The 24,939-nt window shown below is 43.5% G+C and overlaps 1 protein-coding gene across 6 annotated transcripts in view; it reads left to right on the top strand.

Annotated features, from left to right (window-relative positions):
- LOC123828576 (nuclear body protein SP140-like protein) overlaps window positions 1-18,327 on the top strand; it is a 60,716-nt gene extending 42,389 nt beyond the window's left edge. For all 6 annotated transcript variants that reach the window (XM_045853659.1, XM_045853642.1, XM_045853640.1 and 3 more), the window contains 10 exons: window positions 2,713-2,778; window positions 7,809-7,913; window positions 9,798-9,940; window positions 11,084-11,131; window positions 13,162-13,206; window positions 15,489-15,604; window positions 16,312-16,420; window positions 16,712-16,789; window positions 17,002-17,145; window positions 17,981-18,327. In XM_045853659.1, coding sequence (XP_045709615.1) covers window positions 2,713-2,778; window positions 7,809-7,913; window positions 9,798-9,940; window positions 11,084-11,131; window positions 13,162-13,206; window positions 15,489-15,604; window positions 16,312-16,420; window positions 16,712-16,789; window positions 17,002-17,145; window positions 17,981-18,091 — 965 coding nt within the window. In that variant the 3' untranslated portion in view covers window positions 18,092-18,327. The remainder of the gene's footprint in view (window positions 1-2,712; window positions 2,779-7,808; window positions 7,914-9,797; window positions 9,941-11,083; window positions 11,132-13,161; window positions 13,207-15,488; window positions 15,605-16,311; window positions 16,421-16,711; window positions 16,790-17,001; window positions 17,146-17,980) is intronic.
- The last annotated feature ends 6,612 nt before the right edge of the window (window positions 18,328-24,939 follow it).

Raw genomic sequence — 24,939 nt, 5'->3', positions numbered from 1 at the left:
TTTTGAGATGAGGAGGTGATCCTGGATTATTTCAGTGGCCCCAATAAAATCACAGGTATCCTTAAAATCAGCAAACTTATCCAGCTGTGGAGAGAGGTTTATGTACCATGAGCTAATCAGAGAGGTCAATAAGTCTGGCAGACAAGATACAATGAGCCGAGAAATGTGGACAACTTCAGACTAGAAAAGACAAAGTAATGGATTATTCCCTACAGCCTCCAGACAGGAACAAAGCCCGGTGGACAGCTTGATCTAGCCCAGTGAAGCTTGTTTGTGACTACAGCGCTGTTACATTTCCCTTACTTTAAACCAGCGGGTGATGCACAAGACATTATAAACATTTAACATATGCCAACTTAACTGTAAAATGTTTTCTTTTGAGATAAAACAATGAATTATACAAATATTAAATTGCTGGGAACCGCCCTGCCTGGTATCAGAAGCTGTAACCCCTGCCTAGGCTAAGGCTAAGAGACCGCCCTTGGAACTGTAAGCCAGCAAGGAGACAAAAGCTTATCTCCCTGGCAGGAGTGCTGCTCCTGCTGCTTCATTCAAAACTGAACCCCAAAGCTTGGTCGGTTAGCCAAAGATGGGTAAGATTCCCCAAGGGGGAAACGATCTATGGCAGGCACGATCACGTGGGAGGCCCCCAAAAGAAGGACTTTGGGGGCTACAGCAAAAGGGGGTGATGGACCCTCGCACCTCGGCTTTGATGTAGCCTGAGTTCTCGACTTCTGAAAGAAACTCTCCTTATCTCTTGGTTGTCTTAGTGCCCTTGCTCCACCTAAGCCTGAAACAATGACAGGGTGGTGCAGCTCTTGGCTGAAAAGGGCAGATTCCCCGGGTGATCAGGCCTAAGAAAGAACATGTAGATTACTGTGAAACCTTCTTTGTTTAGAATGCTCTCAGTTGAATGAGAAGGGTCCAAGGAGGAAGTTAGTTTGTTTCTCAAAGTTTTACAGCTCTTTGACGCTGACTCAAAATAGACCTGCAGAGCTCCTTGTTATCTGTTGTTCCTTACTTCCTCGTAATGAGTAATGTACTTTACCTGAATTATTATGCAAAACGAGCCCTATAAAAGCAGGTTTGGACGTAAATCGGCGCGCTTCCCACTAGAGGGGGTGGCCATTCCGTCCCTACTTCTCCACAGAAACTAGTCTGTCTCTGTGCATGTTTTTTCTCGCGTTTTTACGAGACATCTGCAGCGTTCCGTGATCACTGCTGGCCAGTGACCCACGCATCATTAAGTATGTTATTTAATGAGTTCTGAGAAATGCATTCTCCTGTATAATTCAAATGATACCAAGATATAGAATATGACCGTCACTCTGGAAAAAAATCTGATGCTCATCTCTTACATCCTTACCTCTCACTCATCAGAGGCAATTACTATTCCTTTTTTAATGGTAACTTAATTTGTTTTCTTTAAAAACTATTTTATTGAAATTTTCTCACTCAGCATAATCATTTTGTCTTTTATTCACATTGTTGAATGTATCAGTAGTATTTTCTTTTTTATTTGAAGTAGAGCACATTTTATGAACACACCAAATTTTGTGTATACATTCTCCTATGATGGACACCACAAGTGTGCCAGTTTTTGGCTAGCATAAAAATGCTGCAATGAACATTTTTGTTGAAGTATTTCTCTGTCTCTGTGCCTTCATATCTCTTGTATAAATCCCAAGAAATGAAATGGCTAGGCTGTAGGATAGATGCATTAGTTCTTTTTTTCTTGCAAACCCATGTAATGGTGATACTGCACCCAGAGGCTATGACAAACTGAGGAATAAAAGCTTAGAAACAGTTCCTATCTGTCAGAAATCCCCAGTCTTAGAAAGGGTTTTAATAAACCTGTTAGTAAGCCTGCTCTAACCTTACTCCTGAAGGGGACATTATTTTATTATCTGAAACTTAAGCAAATATCCTCTGAGGAGAGGAGGGAGATGTGCTCTGGTTTTATACTGGTCAGGAAACAAATCTTCCTTCTTCCTGGAAGGTTACATGATCTCCCATTTCCAAGGCAGCTTGCTGTTGGAACATCCTTGGAAAGATAATCTGAGGCATGCGGAATTGTCATGGAGAATACTTTGTATGTATCTGTTCAGTTTCTCTCACATAATTTATTGAGGAGACTGTCTTTTCCCCACTGTAATTCTTGCCTCCTTTGTCACAGTTTAATTGACCATGTAAGTTTGGGTTTACTTCTGCCAAAGCAATCTACAGATTCAGTGCAATCCTTATCAATCCTTAAGGAATGTCATATTTCACAGAGTGGAACAAATAATCCTGAAATTTATGAAACCACAAAAGACCCTGAATAGCCAAAGCAATCTTGAGAAAGAAGAAAGCAAATTGGAGGTACAATGTGCTTGGATTTCAAACTATACTGTAAAGCTATGGTATTCAAAACAGTATGATACTAGCATCAAAACAGACACATAGATCAATGGAACAGCATAGAGATCCCAGAAATAAACCCATGCTTACATGTGATTTTTTAAAAAAATTTCAAAGAAAGGTTATTTCCTATTGTCTCCCACATCTACACACAGTGGAATATAGCCTGACACTGCTATACTGGTAATTAAGAATTTTGCCTCATTCTTGTGGATCAAAGTCTGAAAAAAGTACTTGAACACCACTTACCTATGAGGCTTTGCGTTGTATTGATAGCTCTGAAAAATTAACTTATTCTCTTCTTGTCTAAAGGAAAATATAAAGGGCATGCCTGGACAAGATATAGAAAGAAACAGCAGAGAAACATACATCAAGGAGGTAAGCAGGCAAAGTGAAGCAGTCACATCTTTGGAGTTTAGGATGGCACTGCTTCTTGTGCCCTTGTGGCCTGCAGTCACCGGTGGGCCCTGACAGTTTCCCCACTACTACGTCAGGTAGAATATAAGCTAAGACACAGTAACAGAAAGGCTTGAAAATGCAGTGGCTTCAACAAAATAGTTTATGTCTCACACACATAATCATCCAGAGCTAAATGATTCAGGCTGATAGGGAGACATTGGGGAGACACTGCTGTCCTCAGTGCATGGCTTCTTCACTGGGTCAAGAATTCTTACTGATTAATTAAGGAAGATGTTCCAAAGAAGGCACATCAACAAAGCAGACCATATGTGTATGAGTGTGTATATGTGGTAAAAAAAATGTAAATATATATATTTGTGAAAATGTTTTTATATGTATAAATGCTTATTTATACATATTTATCAAACTCTCTGTATTGAGAAACATAGTTATAGATATAAAGAAAAGTCAATGACTGTTTGTCCATAAAATATATGCAATTATTACATTTGATCATTGAAATGTAGGTGATATTTATATTTTCATTTGGGTTTTGTAGTTGTATGTGTACACATTAAAAATAGCAAACACATTAAACTTTCGTAATAAAAGTATTATTTAAATAGTAACATATGCAAAGAGAAGTGCCTACAAGGATATTTTTGATCAAGTTAATCAGTCTCCTGACATTTTGTTTATTTTAGTAGTGATTTAAGTTACTTTTTTTCCTGAAAAATGAGGGCAAGACCTCATTTTTCATATCATTGAAAATTCTGAATCAGTTGATCTATATCATAGGATTTCAGAGTCCAATTAAAAATCTCCAATTTTTACCAATTTGCATATCTTATGTTTTTGCCATTTTACATGGCTTCCTGGTTAGTGAATTTGTACAACTTTGGGAAAAAAGAAAGTGGTTGCATCCATTTGAAGAGTGGTTATTTTCAAAATATCAAACACTAGACTTTAATCATGGTAACACTTACATTTATGTCTCTATGTATATAGATAAATTCTAAACGATTTCTTTCCAAAATTCAGTGGAATTTTGTATGTAACTTAAAGTTGTCCTTCCTAAAAGTAGAGAATATTCTGGATACCTGCTTGAGATAGATGCCTTACCATTAACTTGCTTTCTTGTCTGAGGGTAGAGTGAAGGTGATCTCACATGGCATTTGCAGTTTTGCACAACTTGATTTCCCCTGCCTCTTCTTAAACCACAACAAAGCTGTTGGCCCCTTGGTCTTGACTAGAAGGAAGGCTAAAATGAATCTGCAGGATTCTGCCGAGAATAGGCAAGAGATAAACATTGTGCCACTTCCACTTTGTGCTATGTGAGAGTCAGTACAAGTTTTTTGACATTTTGAGGAATGTCAGTCCTCCTTAACTTTTTACTAGTCAGGCTTATTAGTCAATTGGAGAGCTACAAAATCTAGAAAACCATTCTGTTGTCAATTGTTTGCGTTTATATCATAGCTCTTATCTGCCTAAGACCTACAAGTTTTTCCCTCTTTATTAGGGTTGTGATGAGATTTCAGTGTTAGTAAATGGATTTTACAACCCGGGGACACAAAAATTGTTAAATCCTGCCTTGCTAAGCTAATACATTGGGAAAATAAAACACAATAGTGCTGTTATGAAGTAGCTGGTTTTAAACTCCAAACTCCAAGTCTTCTTACACCAAATGCTCCATGGGCTAGGTGAACTTTAATGTATTTCTCTTTTTACCCTAAAAATATGAAGCCTAACAAGTTTGATGAAAGCTAAACCAACATATTCACTGGTTTCAGGAAAGACACAGAAAGAACTCTGTATTTGCAGCATTGTCCAAGGTTGGAATTCGATTTTAGTGCCAAGCCTGACTGAATATAGGGGAGATGAGAATAAGCTGCCTGGATCTCTTCTCACTGGGCTCTGAGCATGGACTTTCAGAAGAGGAGGGAGGAATGAGAGAGAGCCAGGCATATCCTGGCCTTCCAGAGTCCCTCATTACTTCAGCTTCTTGGGTGAAAGAGGAGTTCAGGAGAACCTTTCAGAGAGCATTCACCTGGGTGGATGACCTATTGCCTGGTGACCCACTTTCCAAGGGAAAGAAGCAAGAGGGAGTAAAAAGCAAAAAAAATTAATCTGCCTCTTCAAACACCACATTTTCACCTTTTTAGTAGATCTCCTTTGCCCGTGGCTGTTAATATCCAAGTCTTCCACTTTCTTACACAAGTTGATCCATCTCAATAGCCATCTTCTTTGAGCCGCTGTTATTCTGGTTATGTAATAATAAGGTTACAATTTGCCAGTCTGAAATTTGTATGATTTTGTGATAAAGTCTAATTATTAATATTTGTCCCATGGGACCATTTTGATCTTGAAGAAATAAAAAACCTCTCAGTAACTGTTAAGTCTAAAAATCAGGAAGTGGGGTTATTTTACCAAGCAGTAGGTCCATTGTGGGTTTGATGGAAGGGAATATCCCTCTTACTTTGCTGGTCTCATATGCTCCTAATGTGCTTAGAGTTTCTTGCACTTTGGACTGGGTAGTCCAGAAAATATTTCTTCCTAGAGTCTACAAAACTTCACCTGGCATCAACAGATGGTGGTTGTTTGGTGGAGGGCATTGAACAAAGAAAGAAGGAAATGAATTCGTCTTTCTGCCTTAATAAGTATGACACATTTGAATAATAGCAAACATTGAGATGCGTAGTCATAGCCAATTAACTTACAAATAGAGGAACATTCTCTGCTGCAATGTCTATCAAGCCAATCCTTAGTTACTATTTGAAACTAAGGTTTTGTAAGACTCAGTTCTCCCCATTTCTCTTGGTTAGCCTTCTCCTGGTAGTTTCTTAGATTATATTTTTTTCAAACCAAGGTGGACAAAGCCCTTGGTCACATTTACTTCACTTACACATCACTTTCCGTACAAATAACTTTATTTGTACAAGGTAATGTGTATAATGTGCTTGTCACCTGTAAGCCCACCACAGGGTTATTCTTAATGCATGGAATTTCTATTTTTTCTGCCTCTCCACTGAAAGAGTCCCTATATGTATTAACTTAATTTTGTAGTTTTCCCCTCAATTTTCTCAGAATATTTTAGTTTATGTAATGGGAGTAATCATCTTGATCTCATATTTGTGGGAAAGACTGAATGAGTTAGTAGTTGTATGATTGGAATCTGTTAAACACAAATCACATGGCTGCTTGAGATATGAGTAAAATGCTGATTTCAGTTGTTTGTTTGCTTAACTGATGTGGGGTTATGAAAAATAAAATGGATGATGAGCCCAAGATTAATTCCTGGTAGTTTAAAGACTAGGGATTATATATTGTTCTTTATGCTTTAGTCAGGCTTTGAGGAAGTTACATTTAAATTTAGAAAAACACTAATATCTGAAAAAAAAAGGTATGTCTGCAACTGTGATTTTTTTTTTTCATTTATGTCAGGGAAAAAGAGAAGCAGATGTAGAATCCATTACATGATAGTAACAGAGCCTTAAAGAGGGGAATCTAGTAAAGAGGCAGTGAAGGAAAGGGAATATACTTCTTTTTGGAGGGGGGATATACTTTCAATAACTATACACCTATTTGCTGTGTTCCACTCTGTGTTTTTAGTAATAAATCAATTTACCTAATTGCTTCATGTAGCTTTACTAACTACTGAGAAATGTATATGACTTGGACTGTTTCCACATACGTCAGGGGCAGAAGGAAGATAATCTGACAAACCATTTAGTTGGTGACAAATCTAAGCCAGACCCCAGGGATCCAGGATGCACTGTGGTGCTGCTATCTCCACTGAACTGATAACTTTCATGTTGGACCTTGTCTGTTGCTATATAAAGGGGATATATAACCCACAAATGATTTAGCCGACTCTTCTGTTGCACAGAGAGTCACAGGTTGGACACCACTGGTGACCCAGAGTGGTGGTCAGAAGACTTTCCCTCTCTTTAGTCTCTGGGCTTGTGTCAGTCACTTAACTACTTTTGCGTCAGTTTCCTCACCTGTAAAGCAGGAGTGTGAATTAGGCCACCCGTCCTTCTCAGCCCCTCCTAGTACTAACAGTCTATGTATCTCAAAACTGGAACAAGGACAGCCCTCTCCTCCCACCATGATTCTATAACGTGGCTGAGAGGGCAGGATCAGGTACACATCATTCTTGAGTTAGTTCATTTTGAATACATTTCACTCTTTAGTGGAATCAGATAGCTAGCCTCATCCTCCTGCCCCCACATGCAATTTGCAGATTGCTCTAGAGCTTCCTGGGCTCCCCTTTCAGCTTTGGAGAAGGCTGATGTGGGGGAGAAATGAGGCAAAGCAGTGAACACAAACAGCAGGCAGACACCGTCTCCATTAGGTCACTCCATCTTTGTCTTCTCGGCTCTTGAGTCAGAGCTCACACAGGAAGAGGCAATTACAGTCTCAGACTTTGTCTCCAGTGACCTAAGTGCAGGGAAATAGCCCAGCTGCAGAGCTCCCTTCTACCAGGGCAGCAGCTGCATGTGTCACTGCCCCATAAGAATCAGGGGGCTGACTGCATGAGGGGCTAAGACACTTATACTGATGCCTGGTGTCTCTGGTAAAACATTCTGATTGTGGGGAGTTTGAGAGGTTAAACCACAGGTGGCAAACACAAGGCCCATGGGCCGAATCTGGCCCTCTACCTTGTTTTATCTGGCCCAGCACCTTGTTTCTACTCAGTGGCAACACTGAGCTCCTTGGCCTAGTTAAGGAGTAGTTACACTTATACAGTCTAAAATTACATTCAGTCCTTTGAAGGCAACCAGGAGGCTGATATGGCCTCTGGTGAAGATGAGTTTGACACCCCTGGGAAGGTAGATATTCTGTGGTTATGTACCAAAAATGCCACTGAAAGACTCTGAAACTCTAGACATTTGTGGAATAAAGTTCCCTAAGTACCTGTATGTCTTTCTGGGAACAAATTCAACATGGGGAGAGGGGTACATGTGCAATTGTGAAATGATACAGATTGAAAAAATCTTCTGTTTTAGGGTCAAGAAAGCACAGAGATAACACTGTGAATTTTTGCTCTGCAATACTTCCTGTGACCTGTAGACAGGCCAAAGGCATGTTATATAAGAAGAAATTGAAACAAGGTGGGTCTCATGGTCTAATTTGCAGCTCTTATGTGAAGGAATGACAAGAAGTCCAAAATTACCCTTGTGAATTACACATCCTTCAAGGACTCGAGGTTGTATTTTCACTTGAGAGATGGAGCAAGGGAACCTCAAGATGATATTTTCATACTCTAAGACACTGTATATATTAGATGTTCCCTACCACATGGAAGTAACCACAGAAATACCCAAAGAACTAAATCAAGAAGTGAATCAGAAATAAATGGGAAGAGGCCCTTGGCCTTCACCTTCCTATCTCCTCCTTTCTGGGTCATTATTACTAGGACGGGGTGTTAGAAGTGGTGAGAAGATCACAGGATTTAGAATTAGAAATCCCAGCCTCAGCTGTGCCAAGAGTGACTGATTCATCTGAGTAAAAAGCGTACTTCTCTTGACTCTGAAATTCCTCATTAAAAAATATGATGATTAAAATATGCCTCATGGTATAGCTGTAAGGAATAAATTTACGTAATTGATGTATGGTATTTAAACAGCTTTCCTGAGATATAACTCACAAATCATATAAGTCACCACTTAGAGTGCATGACTCATTGTTGAGTTTTGTTTGTATGTTCACAGGATTGTGAATTGACAATCTAATTTTAGAACATTCCTTGTCCCCCACCAAAGGAAACCCCATGTCTCTCAGTAGTCAGTGCCAACTACCACCTCACCCCCCTGCCCAGCCTGAAGAAACCCAGCCTAGTCTAGGTATTTTACGTAAATGGAATCATATAGTGTGAGCTGTTCTGTGACTGGTTCTTTCCCTTAGCGTGATGTTTTCAAGGTTCACCCATGTAATAGTATATGTTAGTACTTTGTTCCTTTTTAGTATCAAGTAATATAATATTCTATGGTATGAATATACTGCATTTTGTTTATCCCTTAATCAGTTTGTGATATTTCCACTCTGTGGGATTACAAATAATGCTCTTTTGAGCATTTGTGTGAAAGTTTTTGTGTGAACACATGTTTTTAATTCTTTTGGGTGTATACCTAGGAGAGAAATTGCTTGTTCATATGGTAAGTTTATTTTTAACTTTTGATAAAATACCAAAATATTTTTCATACTGGCTGCACTATTTTATATTCCCACCAACGGTGTATGAGGGCTCCAATTTCTCTCTCTCCTGGCCAACACTTGTAATTGTCTGATATTTTAAATGATGGCCATGCTAGTGGTTGTGAAGTGATCTCACTGTGGTTTTGACTTGCATTTCTTTAATGACTAATAATGTTTAGCATATGATTATCTTTTATATATAACTTAAATTTTCCACTGGCTACATTTCACAATTATGTTTACTACAGACTGTCTGTGAATTCAGGAATAAAGGAAAAAATCACTGCTCAGTCATGCCACTAAACTGGATGGAACATGCCGTAAGGGGGGGCACCAATGGGGCCATGGGGCCATTCTGAGCAGCGGGGTCCCCACCTGACATCTCAGTCCAGCTTGAAGCTCTGCCTGCACACTGTCCCTGGGCCTCCAGAGAGTCTGGCCTGTTCTCTGCCTCCAGAATTCAATAGCAAATTTAAATTCTCTCATTGTTCAGAAAGAGAGGATTCTTGGAGCACTCCTTTTAGGTGATTTTGGAATACTTTTATAATGTTGATTTTGATGGTAATGATTATTTCTTTTTTTGCAAAAGGTCAAAGAAATGTGTGTACAAAACAGGTAATCTCCTGGGAGGGGGTTTATAGGCTGTGTTTGGGATTCTGATGTCTGAGAAGGGAGGCCAGACACTCCTGCTCTAGTGGTCTTGAGCCCCAATGGGGCGACTCCAGAGCCATTGTGTTGAGAGGCTGGTGTCTGAGCTGTGAGAACAGAAGGCCAAAGGTCAACTTACCCTGGTCTTACAGGAGTCATGAGGAAGTGCATACAGAGTGAGGATGGAAATTGGTTCACTCCCAGAGAGTTTGAAATCAAAGGCGGCAGTGCAAGATGCAAGGACTGGAGGCAGAGTGTGTGCTGTGGCGGGAGAACCCTACGATGGCTGATGGAGGTATTCTAGTGACAGGAGGCTTTGATGTGATTTTCCTGCAGTCAATATTTACTCAACAAATATATGCTGAGTTATGGCTAAAGCCCCAAACCCATGAGTTTATCTTTTTCCTGTGAAGACGTACCCCACACTCCTACCTTAGTATAAGGCAGCACATCCATTTGTCAAAGGGGCTTTGTCTGGGTGGATGCAGTGGCCTCAACAGGGAAAGGTCACTCTGACCCATGTGATTGCAGACAACTTCAGGTACTGAAAGAAAGAAGATTGTCTACAATCAAAAAAGTGGGCAGAAACCACTTCAGAGAAAAAATGGTATAAGAACCAGAACCACAATTAATGTGACTCTGTGGTTTTAGGTAGAAGAATTGTGTGTGATATGGCATAATCCATCAATCTGGGTTGTTTGCAGATAGATTTATGCCAGGATAAGGAGTTTAAACTCATAACATAATGCAGAACCAGGGAGTCTCCTGAGGTGTGAAATGACATATTAAAACAGTATCTCAGACAATGTGGTGCCTTGAAATGACTTCAGTGTCTTTCCGCCCAAGAAACCTGTAGTCAACCTGCAAGGCTCAGCTCCCATGTCACTCCTGTCTGGATGTTCCCTGACTGACCTGCCCTGGTCACCCCTTCCCAGGGTGCCCTGAACTCACTATTGAGGCCCCTCTTCCACTGTATGATTCTTATCCTTCTGTGCATTCCTTTTGTCTCTCTAGACCCCTCCGGGGTTTGTCCATGACTGTGTGTCCAACATTGTCCAGAGTGTGTGACACCCTGTAGATGTGAGGCATGTGTGTGTCAGTTGAATGAATAGTCTTGGTGTGAGGAGGCAGGTGTGAGTGGCACTGGTGGGAATGGAGAGAGGGTGAGAGGTGTCCCAGAGATTGTGAAGGAGAATCTCTGATAACTTAGGAAAAAGCACAAGAGCAAGGAAAATGGTTCTAAAGAGGATTTTTTGAGTTCCATGGATGAATTCTAGAAGAAGAACAGGTGAGAAGTAGATGGCGTCTCATTTAGACACCTGGGCTTTGAGCAGACAGTGGGACATAAGTTAGAAATATTTGGGAGGAGGTTAGAAATGCCAGAGTCCCACACAAAGGAACAAGGCTGACCATATCCTTGGGCATTTTTATTTTTCAGAAAGGATTTCTCTATAATCCTCCAAGAATATATGAAGGGAGAGAAAAGGTAATAATTACATAACTTTCTACAAGTTCTCATTACATAACTGATTTTACATATAAAATATGTTATTTTGTGGTTTCTCAGTTGGATAATTATAATTAAGTATACCTTTTTTGCATCTGCCTTCAGAGTTACTACCTTGAACATTACATTGTATGCAAAGTCTTCTTTGAAGAGCAAACCATTTGAGACAGAGATGATAAGGAGGTATCAAAATAGATCTCATAGATGAGTTTTAGCTATAGATGCAGACATAAGGGTGTCAAATTTGTAAAAGCAAACGTAACTATGGAATACATAGAGAAATTTCATAATAAAGTCACAGGGTCGTCTTCAACACAAACCTAGGTATTTTTTAAATCAAGGTTACTATTTTCTAACTGTATTGAAATCTGATGGAGTAAAGTTGGCTCACCATCAATGAGATGAACCCTGTGTAGTAGCTAGTCTATCTTGGGGCACATATGAAACCATGTACCATTTCATGAGATAGGCAACAAAAATACAGGTTTCTTTTTGAATATTTTACATCCTCTTACACCTTCCAGTAAAATGTGCACAGAGACATACAGAATTCTTTTCTGGGGGGAAACTATTTGCCCTTCATGAGGATGCTGCTTATGGGGAGGAAGCTTTTGGGAGATACCTCTATATAGGAGGGCCTGGCCGGGAAAATTATTTACTTTGATGCTGCCCCTTTGGCTCCAGCAGAAGAGCTGGTCAGGCCTCTTTTCTATCTGTGAAAGTGGTTTCTCCTTCTATGGAAAAAGACTATGGAGGCAACAAACAAATACTTAATGTGTAGTGTAGAGAGAGGACAAAGTGATGGCTTTTCCAAGACTGGGTATGAGAGAGAACTTAAGGTAGTGGGAGAGGAAAGAAATACTCTTCTTATGTACTTCAGGTAGAAATGGCCATCTAAGACATTCTCAGAATCATCCTAAGATAGGTCATATAGAGCTGGCCAATGGGACTTCATCTTTCACTGGGGATGTGAGGTCCAAGTTTATACATTCTGTTTTGTGAAATAATATATTCCTCAAGAACAATCATTTATTGTATGCTAATGTTTGCTCATGAAGTAGCAAGCAATCTATTTTAAGTGACACAATACTCATTCATTCTCTTGTTGAACATAAAATTGTTGAGTTCATACTAAATGCCCAATATCCATCAAAGAAGATTCAAACAATATCCTTGACTTCAAGGATTTTTCACATTTATTGTCAAATATGGAAGAATGAATAATGGGTAGGGCTGGGGGAATCTAGGCCACACGAGGAGGTGGGCAGTGACATGGCCACCTCTCAGGTGATTGTCCAGTGGATGACACTTGTCTATGACCTCTCTGCCCTGGGCTAGAGAGTAAGGCTGAGGCTGTTTGAATCTAGAGGGGAAGTCATTCTACTGAATGTGCATGAGCAATGTAAGTCTAGTGGGTGGCAGTCAGTTACCTCTGAAATGCCACCTAACTGATATCTGGGATTTGAATGGAGAAGAGAAGTGGGTGACATTCTGGAAGAAGAATGGCAACACTGCAGTCCTTGAACTCATTTATCTTTGAAGCTACACCCTAGAAGAGCTTCAGAGGGTGATGGAATTCTTCTCTGGGACACTGGCATGGATTGCAGGAATCTGGGCTCTGTGATTGTTGGAGGCTGTGGATGATGAGTCCTCAGCTTGATCCTCTCATTGCAGCTACTCTGGTGGGATATAGAGAAGAAAGCTTGAGGGCCCCTCAAAGTGGGAGAACCAGAAGAGTTCCTCCAGTTACATCTGTGAAAGCTGGGCCACTCTCCCTGAATGACTTCACATAGGCCCACCTTGGGTCTGAGAGCCAGGACTCATAACTAGATCAGGCCAAACAGTGCAACTTTGGCACTTTTAATTCTCTTTGTAGATATATAGGTTTCATAAAAGTATGTATGAAATAATGGATAGATTGTGAATGGAATCCCTAAAAAGATGGCTGTATAAATAAATGATGGGTGCAAATATCCCATTCATTATTGTCACTCTTTCTCTTTTTTCAGCGGAGAATATCAAACTCTCACAACAGTATCTTAGCTGACCTGTGTGTAAGTACTACATCCCGTGTATAACCCCCAAATAATCTAGGCCTTTTCCTTCGGTATTTTACCTGTCTTGTTGTCACTTTTCTCTGAAGTGTGCTCGCACTCAGTTGGAACATGCTGCTGTGTATTTTGAGCAGAGAATAGGAAATGCATCACCCATGTCAGGTAGATGGTTCTGGAGTTGGGTGTCTCAGTATTAAAGCATCCTTTGCATTTGTTTGGTGGAAACCTTCTTGATTCCCTGTTAGTATGGGAGGCAGAACTCTAGTCCACTGGGTTGCTTAGAGATGGGACTTGAAGTAGAAATAGACAGGGCAGGCCTGCAGATTAGAGGTAAGGTACAAATTTGAGTGGATAGCAGCATTTTTTAAGAAAGCAGAAGGGAAGGGAAGGAACATGCCAAGTATTCACCCCACCATGCAGGCAGAGCTAAGATGGTTTCATGCATCAGGCAGAAGGCACTGGCCAGACCATGCAGCCAAGTTCAAGATGTACTTGCAGAGATGAGACCCACTGAGACATGCATGCAGGGCAGCTGGGTCCTTTATTGGGGCCCTGCATCCAACCTCAAGGGAACCATCATGGTGCTGAGCTGGAGGTTAGGAATCAAACCACTACTGCTTAGCAAATCTGGGCATCTTTACTCACACTGATACCATATGGCTGCCTGTTTTGAGGTCTGCCAAACCCAGGGAAGATTTCACTGTCTAAGCTAAATCATACATTGATTTCTTTCATTGTGACAAAGTGATGCACATTTTAAGCAGAGTCACTTTTACACAACTCCAGGGGACAGCACTCCATAGGATGTGATGCAGTAATATTGATACATGACATCCACAATGGAGGGTCAGTCAAATAGTTCTCCATAGACTTTACCTCCAAGCAATCCCCTGATAGGATGTAGATGTTATTCCCATGGATTTTGACCTTCAGCCAACTTAGGGAATCCTCAATCATCTCAAGAGGAGTCCAGTGTTTGTGAGGCTTGTTTTTAATTGATGTAGACACAGAAGGCTGGGTCTCACTGCCCAGGGCTGAAGGAGGAGGAGATGGCAAGAGTACCCACACTCCTGTCAGTCTCTTTCCTAGAATCGACATTACAGGCCAATTCAACATGGACTTATAATATCCCTCTGCTTTATTGACCAGCCTCTGCTCAGTCTAAATCTCCATTAGGTTGCACACTGGAGTCATTTGAAGATCTAGATTACCCCCTAGAGAAAAATCTGTTTTAATCACCCTGTGCAATGACTTGTATATTAGGGTTATTTAAAAGTGCCTGGATGATTCCAATACACAAAATTAGCCCTTTTGTGACTCAATGAAGAATATCAATGCCTGCACCCCACCCAGACCAGGTGATTCAGAATGTCTAGTATCAAGACTAGGACATTAATATTTATACACTTTCCTTGGAATATTCTATTGTGTAGCTGGGCAAAGATTCAGAGAGGCACACCTGTAAAGAAGATTATATATGTGAGATTCTTAAACACTGGTTATGTTTGTCATTTTCTTGTTTTGTTTTGTTTTTTTTTTGAGAGAGAGATCATCATCTTTGGAGAATGATGCTGGTATCTGTGAGTGTCTGCACTGATAGGAATACAGCGCAAGCCACCCTGCTGGAGTGTTTCAGAGCCCACATATGTGTCAGAACCCCCTCGCCCCCACTCCCAACACTGAATGGGAGCTCTTGGCAGGATATTTTTGGGGCTACACTCCCTCATATATGACCATTTTTAATAACAAAAGAAATGGCCAGAATCCCAATTTTGCCAAACCAACTATTTTCAACACAAAACCCAGAAAAAGACTCAAAGTAATTATGAATTAAAGTCTTTTCATCTTTGATTACTTTGTACACTAAGACATTTTTTCCATCTTATCAAAATCTTAATGCATCACCCATTTTCACTGTCCATCCAATATATTATGCCATTGTGGTGTAGACAAACAGGTCTAACACTATTTCAGGAACTGATTTCACCTGCATGGTAATAACACTATTCAGATTCCCATGAAATCATCCCCTTGTTTGTTGTCTGTCTTTCTGTGTTAGAATCACTGGTTTTATAAGCAAAACTTCACTGGTCTGGTCACATAGGCCCATCTCCTGAACTTCACCGCATCTGAAGAATTCTTCTTCTGAAACCCTCCTTCCAGCTCAGGAGAAACACATAAGAGTTCCTGCAGGTTCACACAAAGTCTACGAGTCCTAAATTCCCACAGCCCTGGTTGTCATTGGGGGCCCATGGGGATATGGTCATTGTTTTACCTTCTAGCTGAATAACTCAGATGTATGTGAGATCTGCCTGGATGGAGGAATGCTCTTCTGCTGTGACACATGTTCCAGATCCTTTCATGGCTACTGCCACCTTCCACCTGTGGAGACTGAGAGGTTTGTGAGATGCAGTCCCCTCCCCTTTAGGGACCCTTCCTCCTGCCATGCATGCTCTACTTCATGGGCTCCTCCTTGTGACCCGATGGGGACAGAATGGTGCTGGATGTGTGAGTCCAGCAGTATGATCCTGGGAGCTGTTGAAAGATGCTGGCAGCAGGAGGGTAATGCTCCCCTCTCTCCTCTGGGAGGTGGAGGCCAGTGGCTGCATCCTTTGCTTTCATAATGCTACTGTCCTTTCCAGAACTTTCCCAGCAGAGACTACTGTTTATAGGAGTGGAAATGCCAGTTGTTTATGTTCTGTGCTTATTCAGAAAAAGCAGAAAACATGGCCTGGTTTCCTCATTTTGCCACCTTCCCAACTGGCTGATGAAGGCCTAAGGTCCCCAGGGTTAAGTTAAGGTCCTGTCTCTGACACTCAGGCCTGGGGGACAGGGCTCCCTGTGCTCCCAGCAGTTCAGATGGGGAAAGGAGAGCCCACCACTTACACTGACAAAGCCCTCCACACACTCACCCCCTGCTTTTACTTTTTATGGTCAGAGGGTCGTCAACTCAGACTGCGCATGGGGGTCTTACAGCCTCTGGGAGGTGTTCCCTTTATGCTCCCACTGTGCCCATCAGCCATTTCTGAAAGAAGAACTGAGGCAGTTATAGGAATGGTGCCTGTTTCTGAGACTTTGTCTTGTTAATTTTGTCTGACCTCTCAGGAGCCCGTGGAGTTGCATCTTCTGCAGGATAAAGGAGTTTTCAGGAAGTCAGCAGTGCATCAGGGAATCTGAGGTCCTGGCGAGGCCAATGGGGCCTGAGGAACAGCTGGTGAGTCAAATCCAAATGCCGAGTCTCCTCCTTTCTGCTCAATGTGAGAAGTCAAACAGTTGTAGAGTGAGAGGAAGGGTATCAGAGCCCTCCTGCTCCTCTGATTACACTTCAACCACTCTGAAAACTCCCCAGAAACTGTTTGCAGAAAAGAATCATTCAGCCAACATGACTGTCTTAGAGCAAAAGCTGTTTGGGGAAACTTCCAGAAGACTGGTATGGGCATGCCTGCACATATATGGGCTCATTCTTTCCAAGTTGCTTTTCATTCACATCTTCCTTCTTTTGTAGAAATGTGAGTTCCTCCTCTTGAAAGTATATCGCCATCCAGAGAGCTCATATTTTGCGAAGATTCCATATTATTATTATGTGAGTAACAATAATAGATCATGAATACAAGCTGCCATGATGTTACTTGACCTTGACACTGGCTGTTGTGGGATTTGAGATCTGAAGCCCCTGGGAGGGAGACACGAGCTGTCTTTATGTTCACCTTGGATTTCTGTTGTGTGATGGGAATTCACAGAAGGCAGACATTGAACTATGCCAGTAATTTTCTCAATGATATTTTCCTCCACCAGGTCAAAGAAGTGTCTGAAAACCTAAAGGAACCCATGTGGTTGGACAAAATCAAGAATACGCTACTAGAGCACGGTTACTCCCAAATAAACGGGTTTGTGCGGGACATGCGCCTCATCTTTCAGAACCACAGGGCATCGTACAAGGTAAGTGTCTCTCCTGCTTCAGTTTAATTTTCTTTCTGTTGACTTACTCTGCCCTCATTTCCTGGTGCTGGGAAATTTTAGTATCCCTCATTCTTTATGGTGAGCCTGTACCAGCAAGAGTTCAGGAAGTGAGTCACTTTTAAAACTCAGGATTTAAGCTCCCTGGGCGGAGTAACAGTGAGTCAGGAGGTGTCCCTACAGCCAGAACCCCAGGGCCCTGAGAGTTCATCCTCCTTGGGAAAGGTGACAGGTGCCTGTTTGGAACAGTCACATCTTCCTTGCTCCAAACCTCAGGAAAAGATTGTGCCCTAAAGTCATGTTGTTGTTCTTGTCTCTCCTCAAATATATTCAGTCAGACCTCTCAGAGATCCCCAACTGCAGAGTCCTTTGCGTGTGAATGTCCATATAGTTAACAGGGGTCAGCAGGGGGGAATAATGTGACACTGTGAAAGGAAGGTCACTGGTTGCATTTAATATTGGATTGTTGCGAAGAGCATGTATTAATCTTCTGTCATTAAGATAAACAACCCAAGCCAATAAGGAAGATAATAGATTAACGAAGAAAAAAATAATAAATAAACAGCTCTGGAAGCTTATAGAATGATAACAAAAATAATGAGTTCCCACATGTGGTCATCATTTCCCATTTTTGCCTAGTTAACATGAATCAGTTGTGCACTTGGACTCAGAAGTTACTCTTAGCCACATGAATTTTTTGTCTTAACCTGGTTAATGTAACTTCGAGGTTTACAGCAATGATTCTTGAATGCAGTGTTTCTAAACACTGAGGATGAGTGGCATTACTTTTGTTGTTTTTTATCTTTTTTTTTTCCAGTACAATGACTTTGGCTTAATGGGCCTTAGACTGGAGGAGAAATTTGAGAAGACTTTGAAGGAAGTGTTTGCTATTCAGGAAACAAATGGAAGCAGTTCACCGGTATACTGAATGCTGCTGGTACTGCAGGAAATCACCCTTGGGGGCTGACTTGTCATTTTGTGGCTGCTGTGAGGGTTGGCTGCCAATCTACCTCTGAGTGGCATGACTCATGCTCCCCACTCAGCTCAGGCTGGAGCTAGTCCCAGCTGTGACCAGATCCTCGCTTAGCTTTCCACCATGCATGCTATCCTGCTCCCCTGACCGCTCCTTCTCCTGAGAGATTTCTCACAATAAATGACTGACTGAAGGGACTTCATGTCAGGCTCTTCTTTGAGGGATCACAAGAAAATAGTCCTAGCAAGGACTAGTAAGTCCTAGCAAGCAGGCCTTAAGAACGGGGTTTGTGGGTTGGATCACTGTGTAGTCACTGCCTGGCTACACAGTGAACTGCGTAGCCAGGCAGTGACTTCCACAGTGCTTCCAACACTGCTTCCTTATTGGCTACAGTTGGATCACTGTGTAGCCAGGCAGTGACTACACAGGCAGTGACAGGCAGAATATTGATAGTCCCTGGATGCTACAACAGTGTCACTGACAAAAGTTCACCTGTAGGAAACCGGATGAACAGAGGGGAAGAGGTCCTAGCTGGTACAATTTTCTGGCATTTACAAAGGGAGAAATAGTAGCTATAAGAACTGTGGATTTTGGTGGCGCTTGCTAAGTGTGACAAATGTGTTGAAAAGAGTACATGACAGGCTTAAATCTATTAGTCACCACCTAAAGCAAAGAGATGCTCATGCCTGCAGCTGGAAGGCAGACACTAAGAAATGCCTGGAACAGGCCCTAATGTTAAGAAAGGTAGAATTTCAAGGAAGGCAGAATTCTAAGCTCATTTGGCCCTCTTATTCCAAAGTCAAGGCCCTGATATAGAAGGAGTGAGCCCTGAAGCTCAGAATGGGCCTTCCTCATCCAGAAACATCCCGAAACCCAGAAATAATGCTTAATTCAGGCATTTCATGATTCCGTCAAGAGGACACATAAAGCTAACCATCATAATCACAGTGTGTTAATTGGTCCTGATGGGCAGAAGGTACTTCTTGTTGTCGAGTCACATGAATACCAGATTCAGAGATAAGCCACCCAAGACTCAGAGATATGTCATATGTATGTTTTTAGTGGTTCCATATTCTGGAGCATATCAGGATACCCTCTCCAAGCTCCAATCTATTGTACTTTGCACATCCTACCACTAAGAAGTACAATGCTTGGTAGGCTTCACCAGGTAAAAAGAATAACCACTATTGACAATTTTCTGACAGTTATTTTAGGCTTTGGATTGTGTGTGTTGGGGTTTTTTTATGTTAATAATCATCACAAGGTGTGTTCTCATCAATGTTTTTCACATGGCATTATTATCTGTCAATAAATGCAGTGTTATATGTCTCTTCATCATAGCTTTTAGTTTTCATCAAGCCTCGACTGCAGTTGGCTCTTGTTGGTGGTGTTTGTTGTTGTGACCAATGCTAATCTGCATGAAGAGGCAGCAGCGGCAGGCATGCTGGAGGGCACTCCTCCGCATTTTGGCGGGGTATCCTCAGGCAAGTTACTTACCCTCCCATGCACCTGTGGGATCTTCCAGTGCAGATACTATTAGTGCATAGCTCACTGGGTCACTGGGAGGATAAATGAGTTAAAGTTTGCCATGCACTGAGAAAGCACCTGACCCTGAAAGCAATAAGAAACTAAGACAGAATACAAACACCTAGTATCGGTTAGGGCACTTGCCTGCAACACCAATGTTGTCTAGGTGAGACAAAAAGGGTCCTCACTGATGAGATGTTCAATGGCTCACAGAAAGGGCAAGAAGGTTGGGCGCTGAGCCTACAGCCATCTGAGAATGAAGGCGGGAACCAGAGTAGCCCCTGGAATTGAGCACCAGACATCTGGGCCATCTGGTTAAGGACTGCTGCAGAATGATGTTTTCCAACTATCCCTTCAATTCTGTAATGAACTGCACTCAGAGCCCATCTCCCCACAGAGAGTCCTACTGCCCAGGCTGGCTGAGTGCCAACATCTTTATCAATAGTCCCTCCAGTTGTGTACACAATGAGGAGACGTTGTCCCCTGAATGGGAGCTGGGTGCTGATAGGGAAGGGAAGGAGGCTGGGTGGCCAAGGAAAACATGAGTGACTGACAGAACCCACCCAGAAGACCAAAGAGGTGGGTCATGCTGTCTCACAGGAAGAATGGGACAATCCTGGTCAGTCAGCGGGGTTGCAGAGCCTGGGCCTTTTTTAATGGAGCAGGTTGACTGTGGTCCCATTGCCCTGTGCTGTGGAGATACAGGCTGAGGTGGTCATCCTGCTAGAAGGGAGAATGTCCACCCCAAAACACTGGACAGTCAAGAACAAGGAAGGCCACTAAACCTGTTGTTCCTTAAGTCCTGTTTACCTGGACTCAGATGCTAGCTGTTTCCTATGATGCTGGGAGCTTAGCTGTGGTCTTACCTGGGGTGGGGTGTGCGTGTGTGGCTGCAGGAAGACCTGGAGCTCCTGATGTCATGGGGCTCTTGCTAACCACCCATCACCCAGGCCTCCCAGAGAGGCTCCTCTGGGCATCAGCCATACCCTGCTCCACTTTGCTAGAGAGAAGAGCCTCTCTCTGAGAGGAGGGGACAGGGGTTCTCCCACTCTCTCTGTGTAAATTGGGTGGGGAGACATCTTTGTGAACACAATATTGGCAGAACAGCTGGCTGAGGGTTATGGAAAGTGAACAAGGGCAGTCCATTTTGAAGGCAAGTCAAATCTCACAAGCAGGCGGCATCAGATATTTCCTGTTTATTGTCACCCGGCTCGGAGAGCAGCCACAAGCTTGCATGGGGTGGTTAAAATTTGGTAAGCAAGTCCACTTTCTTCTTAGTCAGCTGAGCCAGTGAAGAAGCCCAGGACATCCAGGCTTTCTGGGGAGAGAGGGGAAATTCCAAGAAGAAAATCACAGGAAGAACCTCAGATTCTTTTTTTTTTAAATTAAATTTATTTTTTTTAAATTTTATTTTAATCATTGGTCAAGTACAGTTTTCTCCCTTTTACTCCCATTCCAGCCCACCCACCCAACCCTCCCCACTTTTCTCCCATTACCACCCTCCCCCTAGTTTTTGTCCATGTGTCCTTTAAATTTGTTCCTGTAAACCCTTCCCATTGTCCCCTGAAATTCCCTCTTCTCTCCCCTCTGGTCACTGTCAGTCTGTCCCCTATTTCAGTGTCTTTGGTTATATTTTGCTTGTTTCTCTGTTTTGTTGTTTAGGTTCCTGTTAAAGGTGAGATCATATGGTGTTTGTCTTTCACTGCCTGGCTTATTTCACTTAGCATAATGCTTTCCAGCTCCATCCAAGCTGTTGCAAAGGATAGGAGCTCCTTCTTTCTTTCTGCTGCATAGAATTCCCTTGTGTAAATGTACCATAGTTTTTTGATCCATTCATTTACACATGGGCATCTTGGTTGCTTCCAGCACCTAGCTATTGTAAATTGTGCTGCTATGAACATTGGGGTGCAAAGGTTCTTTTGGATTGGTGTTTTAGTGTTCTTAGGATATAGTCCCAGCACTGGAAAGGCAGATCCATTTTTAGTTTTCTGAGGAAGTTCCATACTGCTTTCTATAGAACCTCAGATTCTGTGTATAAACTCTCCCCAAGTCTCTCCAACCTGAGTTCCAAAGCAACTAACAGGGAAAATGTGTTACAGGGAGGGCCTTAAAAATACCAGCTTTCTTCCTGGTAAAAGCTGGATCAGAGATGTGGTATACATGTGTGCCAAAGAAGGATCTCTAAATCTGAATTGGATTTATTCACACAGCTTCCAAAGGCTCAAATCAACCACACACACAGAGAATCCTCCCGAGGCCACTGTCCCTGTGCACTTGAGCTTGGAGGAACACAAAACCCAGGCCTCTCCACAGGATGAGCCCAGGGAGACCCACTAGGGAGCAGACTCACCTTTCACAGGACTCCCAGCCTGAGTGTGTCCCCAGAAAGAAGGGATGGCAGGGGGACCAGGAGCCCTGGTAATTTGATGGGTCACCTCCTAGAAGGGGACATTGAAGCAGGGCTGAGTGTTCCCACTTAGGCCCAGGTGCCCCTCCCTCTCCATGCCCACATCCACAGAGGTGCCTCAGGTCTCCATCCTCAGCCCAGTGGCAGCTGTTGCCGCTGATTTCTTCCTCCTGCCCATGAATTCTCAGGTCTGGATTCCCTTCCTCATCTCAGGGACAAACCTCTGTCCCCACAGGGTCTCCCAGGCTGGAGACTCAGCCCAGTACTGACGTCTGATTGGAAGCTGCTCCTGGTGAAGCTAAGGAAGCCCCTTCCCTCTCTGTGTCTTCAGCCCCATGTCCCTCCTCAGTCATTGCCTCTCCTCCTTTGCAGGTTTCCAGGCCGTGTAGGTCAGGCGAATTCCCTGAAAACAGCAGTGGTCCCTGTAGTCAGTGCTCCTTGCCTCCAGGGAAAATGCCCAGGCACTGCCTTCTTCCCTTCACATCAGTCCAGCAGGACTGTTTGGGGGTCCTCCTGCCCCTGAAGATGGTCTTATGTGGTTCCTAACTCAGGTGCGTCTGATCTTGTTTTCTGGATCACAAATTTGCTTTCTGCACAGAGGCCCCCTGATCCCACAGAAACCACCGCTGTTCACTGAGTGGGGTGCATGCCCAACTTTCTCTGGCTCCAGGAAAGAGTCTTTTTCCCTTCAGTCAGGGCAGCCCCAGTGTGGGAGTGTCTGTTACAGGGTGTAGCCAAGAGAGGGGACCCCAAATAGGCATTTGAAATGGGGTCCAGAACTCAAGGTGTCTAGGAGATTTTAGGATGTCCTCACCCCCACACCCCTGGGTGTGGGTTGGGGGAAGGGACAAGTGGAGCAGGGCCTTTGAGAGCTGTTTCCGCATAGCAACAGCCTTGCAGCTAACCTCTGGCATGGTCATTTAACATATCTATAGCCTTTGGCTGGTCGCTTAGATATGTTAAATAGCTGTGGCCATGCTCTGAGCCAGGGGAATAGAAGTAACTTTCTTACTAAGACATAAGTGGGGGGCAGGTCCCCCGAGTTACAGCCCCTGCGTGGGAGCTTGGAGATGATTGGCTCCATCACACGGGGCCACACCTGCCCAGACTCATGATGGCAGTCCAGTGAAGCTGGAAGGGTATGAGTGCTGGCATGTGTAGCCGATTGTAGGAGGAGTCGGAAATGCGGCTGCAGAGGAAGATTGGCGTGGGGGATTTAAATCGAGATGCAGCAGCCATTGAGGGAGAGAGAACCACGTGGCCTTGACAGAGTGGAGACTCCCGCAGCCCTGGGAAAGAGAATCACCATGTGGCTTTAGCAGAGAACTGCCACTCGGCTTTGGCAGAGTGGCGACTCCCCCGCCCCTCTCCGCCTGCAGCCATTGAGGGGAGAAGCATGCGGTTTTGGCTGAGTGGGGACTCCCATGGCCCTGGGAGAGAGGACCATGTGCCTTTGCCAGAGTGGGGACCCCCGCAGCTTTAGAAGGGGGAACCACCACCTGGTTTTAGCAGAGATCCCGGCCACACAGCTGAGGGTGCCAGGAACCCAGGGAGGTCTCCCAGTCAAGACAGAGTCCTAACTGGGAATAACCAGAGGACTGCCTGAGCCATGGGCTTCTATTTCCTTTCCTGAGATACGGTACTCTGGACTGGGCAAAGGGGGAAGGAAGGAAGGACTGTCTGTTTGTGGGTGCTTTAAGGGACTTCAGGATTTTTGATAAAGACATTAGGTCACTATGTTAAGTTTGTATAGCATTAAATAAACATTTCCTTTCCTTTTCACAAATCTCTGGCATTGAGAGACGTCTTTCCTCTGGCAGCAGACATAACGGACCCGGAGCCTTCTTTCAATAATAGTATATTGTCCCAGGCCCCCCTTGTTTGTTCTGTAACATGTCCACCTAGGAGGTGGGCAGCTGTGGACCTCCCACCCAGCCAACTGCTATCCGCCTCTCATTCACATGGTGATTTGGTGACTCTAAGCAGACTCAGGGAAAAGCTGGCACATTTATGCCAACACCCAGCACAGTGGGGGCTTATTCTGCCTACTGCTCAGGGGGACAGAGGGGCCGGGGAACACTGGAAAGGCAGGAGTCATCTGTGTCAGACTATGTCTGGGCCATGAGTCCCTTGGAGTGGGAGCACAGGATAGCCAAGTGCTCTAGAGGCTCAGCTTACTAGTCTGGAGGGTGAGGGGATCCCTGTGTGTGCAGCACCCGAGACACACTGAGACCCTGCCCACTAGTAGAGGTCCTCCTCTGTGTCCTGGAATCTGTTCCAGTGTAATCAATATTCACTCCTTTGGGGGAAAGAAAGAACAAATGTGGAGAGAGGGTGGAACCTTCCCCTGTATCTTACATGTAATTGGGCGAAAACCCTTAGTCCCATCCGGAGGAAGATGGACTCAGGGATCAAATGTGGAAACCATTCCTCTAGGGATGGTGCTTCTCCAGCCCTGTGTCCAAACACTGGGACCAGCTCACTTGGGGCCAAGCTCTTCACCAGCCTGAGTGACGATCTGAAGTTTCCGTATTTCCCTTTCTCCCTAGAGCCATCTCCACGTGGATGAAGGGCAACATGGGTTCATTCCCTCCCCATGTAAGCTCTGTACCCTTTAGCAGGTTGGGGCAGCTGAGGACAGTGGGTTCACAGGTTGTTTTTAGTGTCTTTGACAAACGAGTGGACCCCTGGGAGCTGATCCTTCTCCCCCTGGAGGTCCTTCTCCTCTGACCTGCCCAGTCCTGACTGTCCCTCCTTTTCCTCTATTTCCTCATGTGTCCTGATGACTGGGGCGCAGGAGGAGGGAGACGTCTGACAACACTTAGAAAGTTACTTTCACTTTTGTTTTTCTATTTTGGGTGGAGCCCTC

Source organism: Phyllostomus hastatus, unplaced genomic scaffold (assembly GCF_019186645.2).
Source record: "Phyllostomus hastatus isolate PE091 unplaced genomic scaffold, TTU_PhHast_1.1 phas_contig_137, whole genome shotgun sequence".
In the NCBI taxonomy this organism is placed as follows: Eukaryota; Metazoa; Chordata; class Mammalia; order Chiroptera; family Phyllostomidae; genus Phyllostomus; species Phyllostomus hastatus.
The sequence above is the reverse complement of the archived record's forward strand: the minus strand, read 5'-3'. Positions and strand labels throughout refer to the sequence as shown.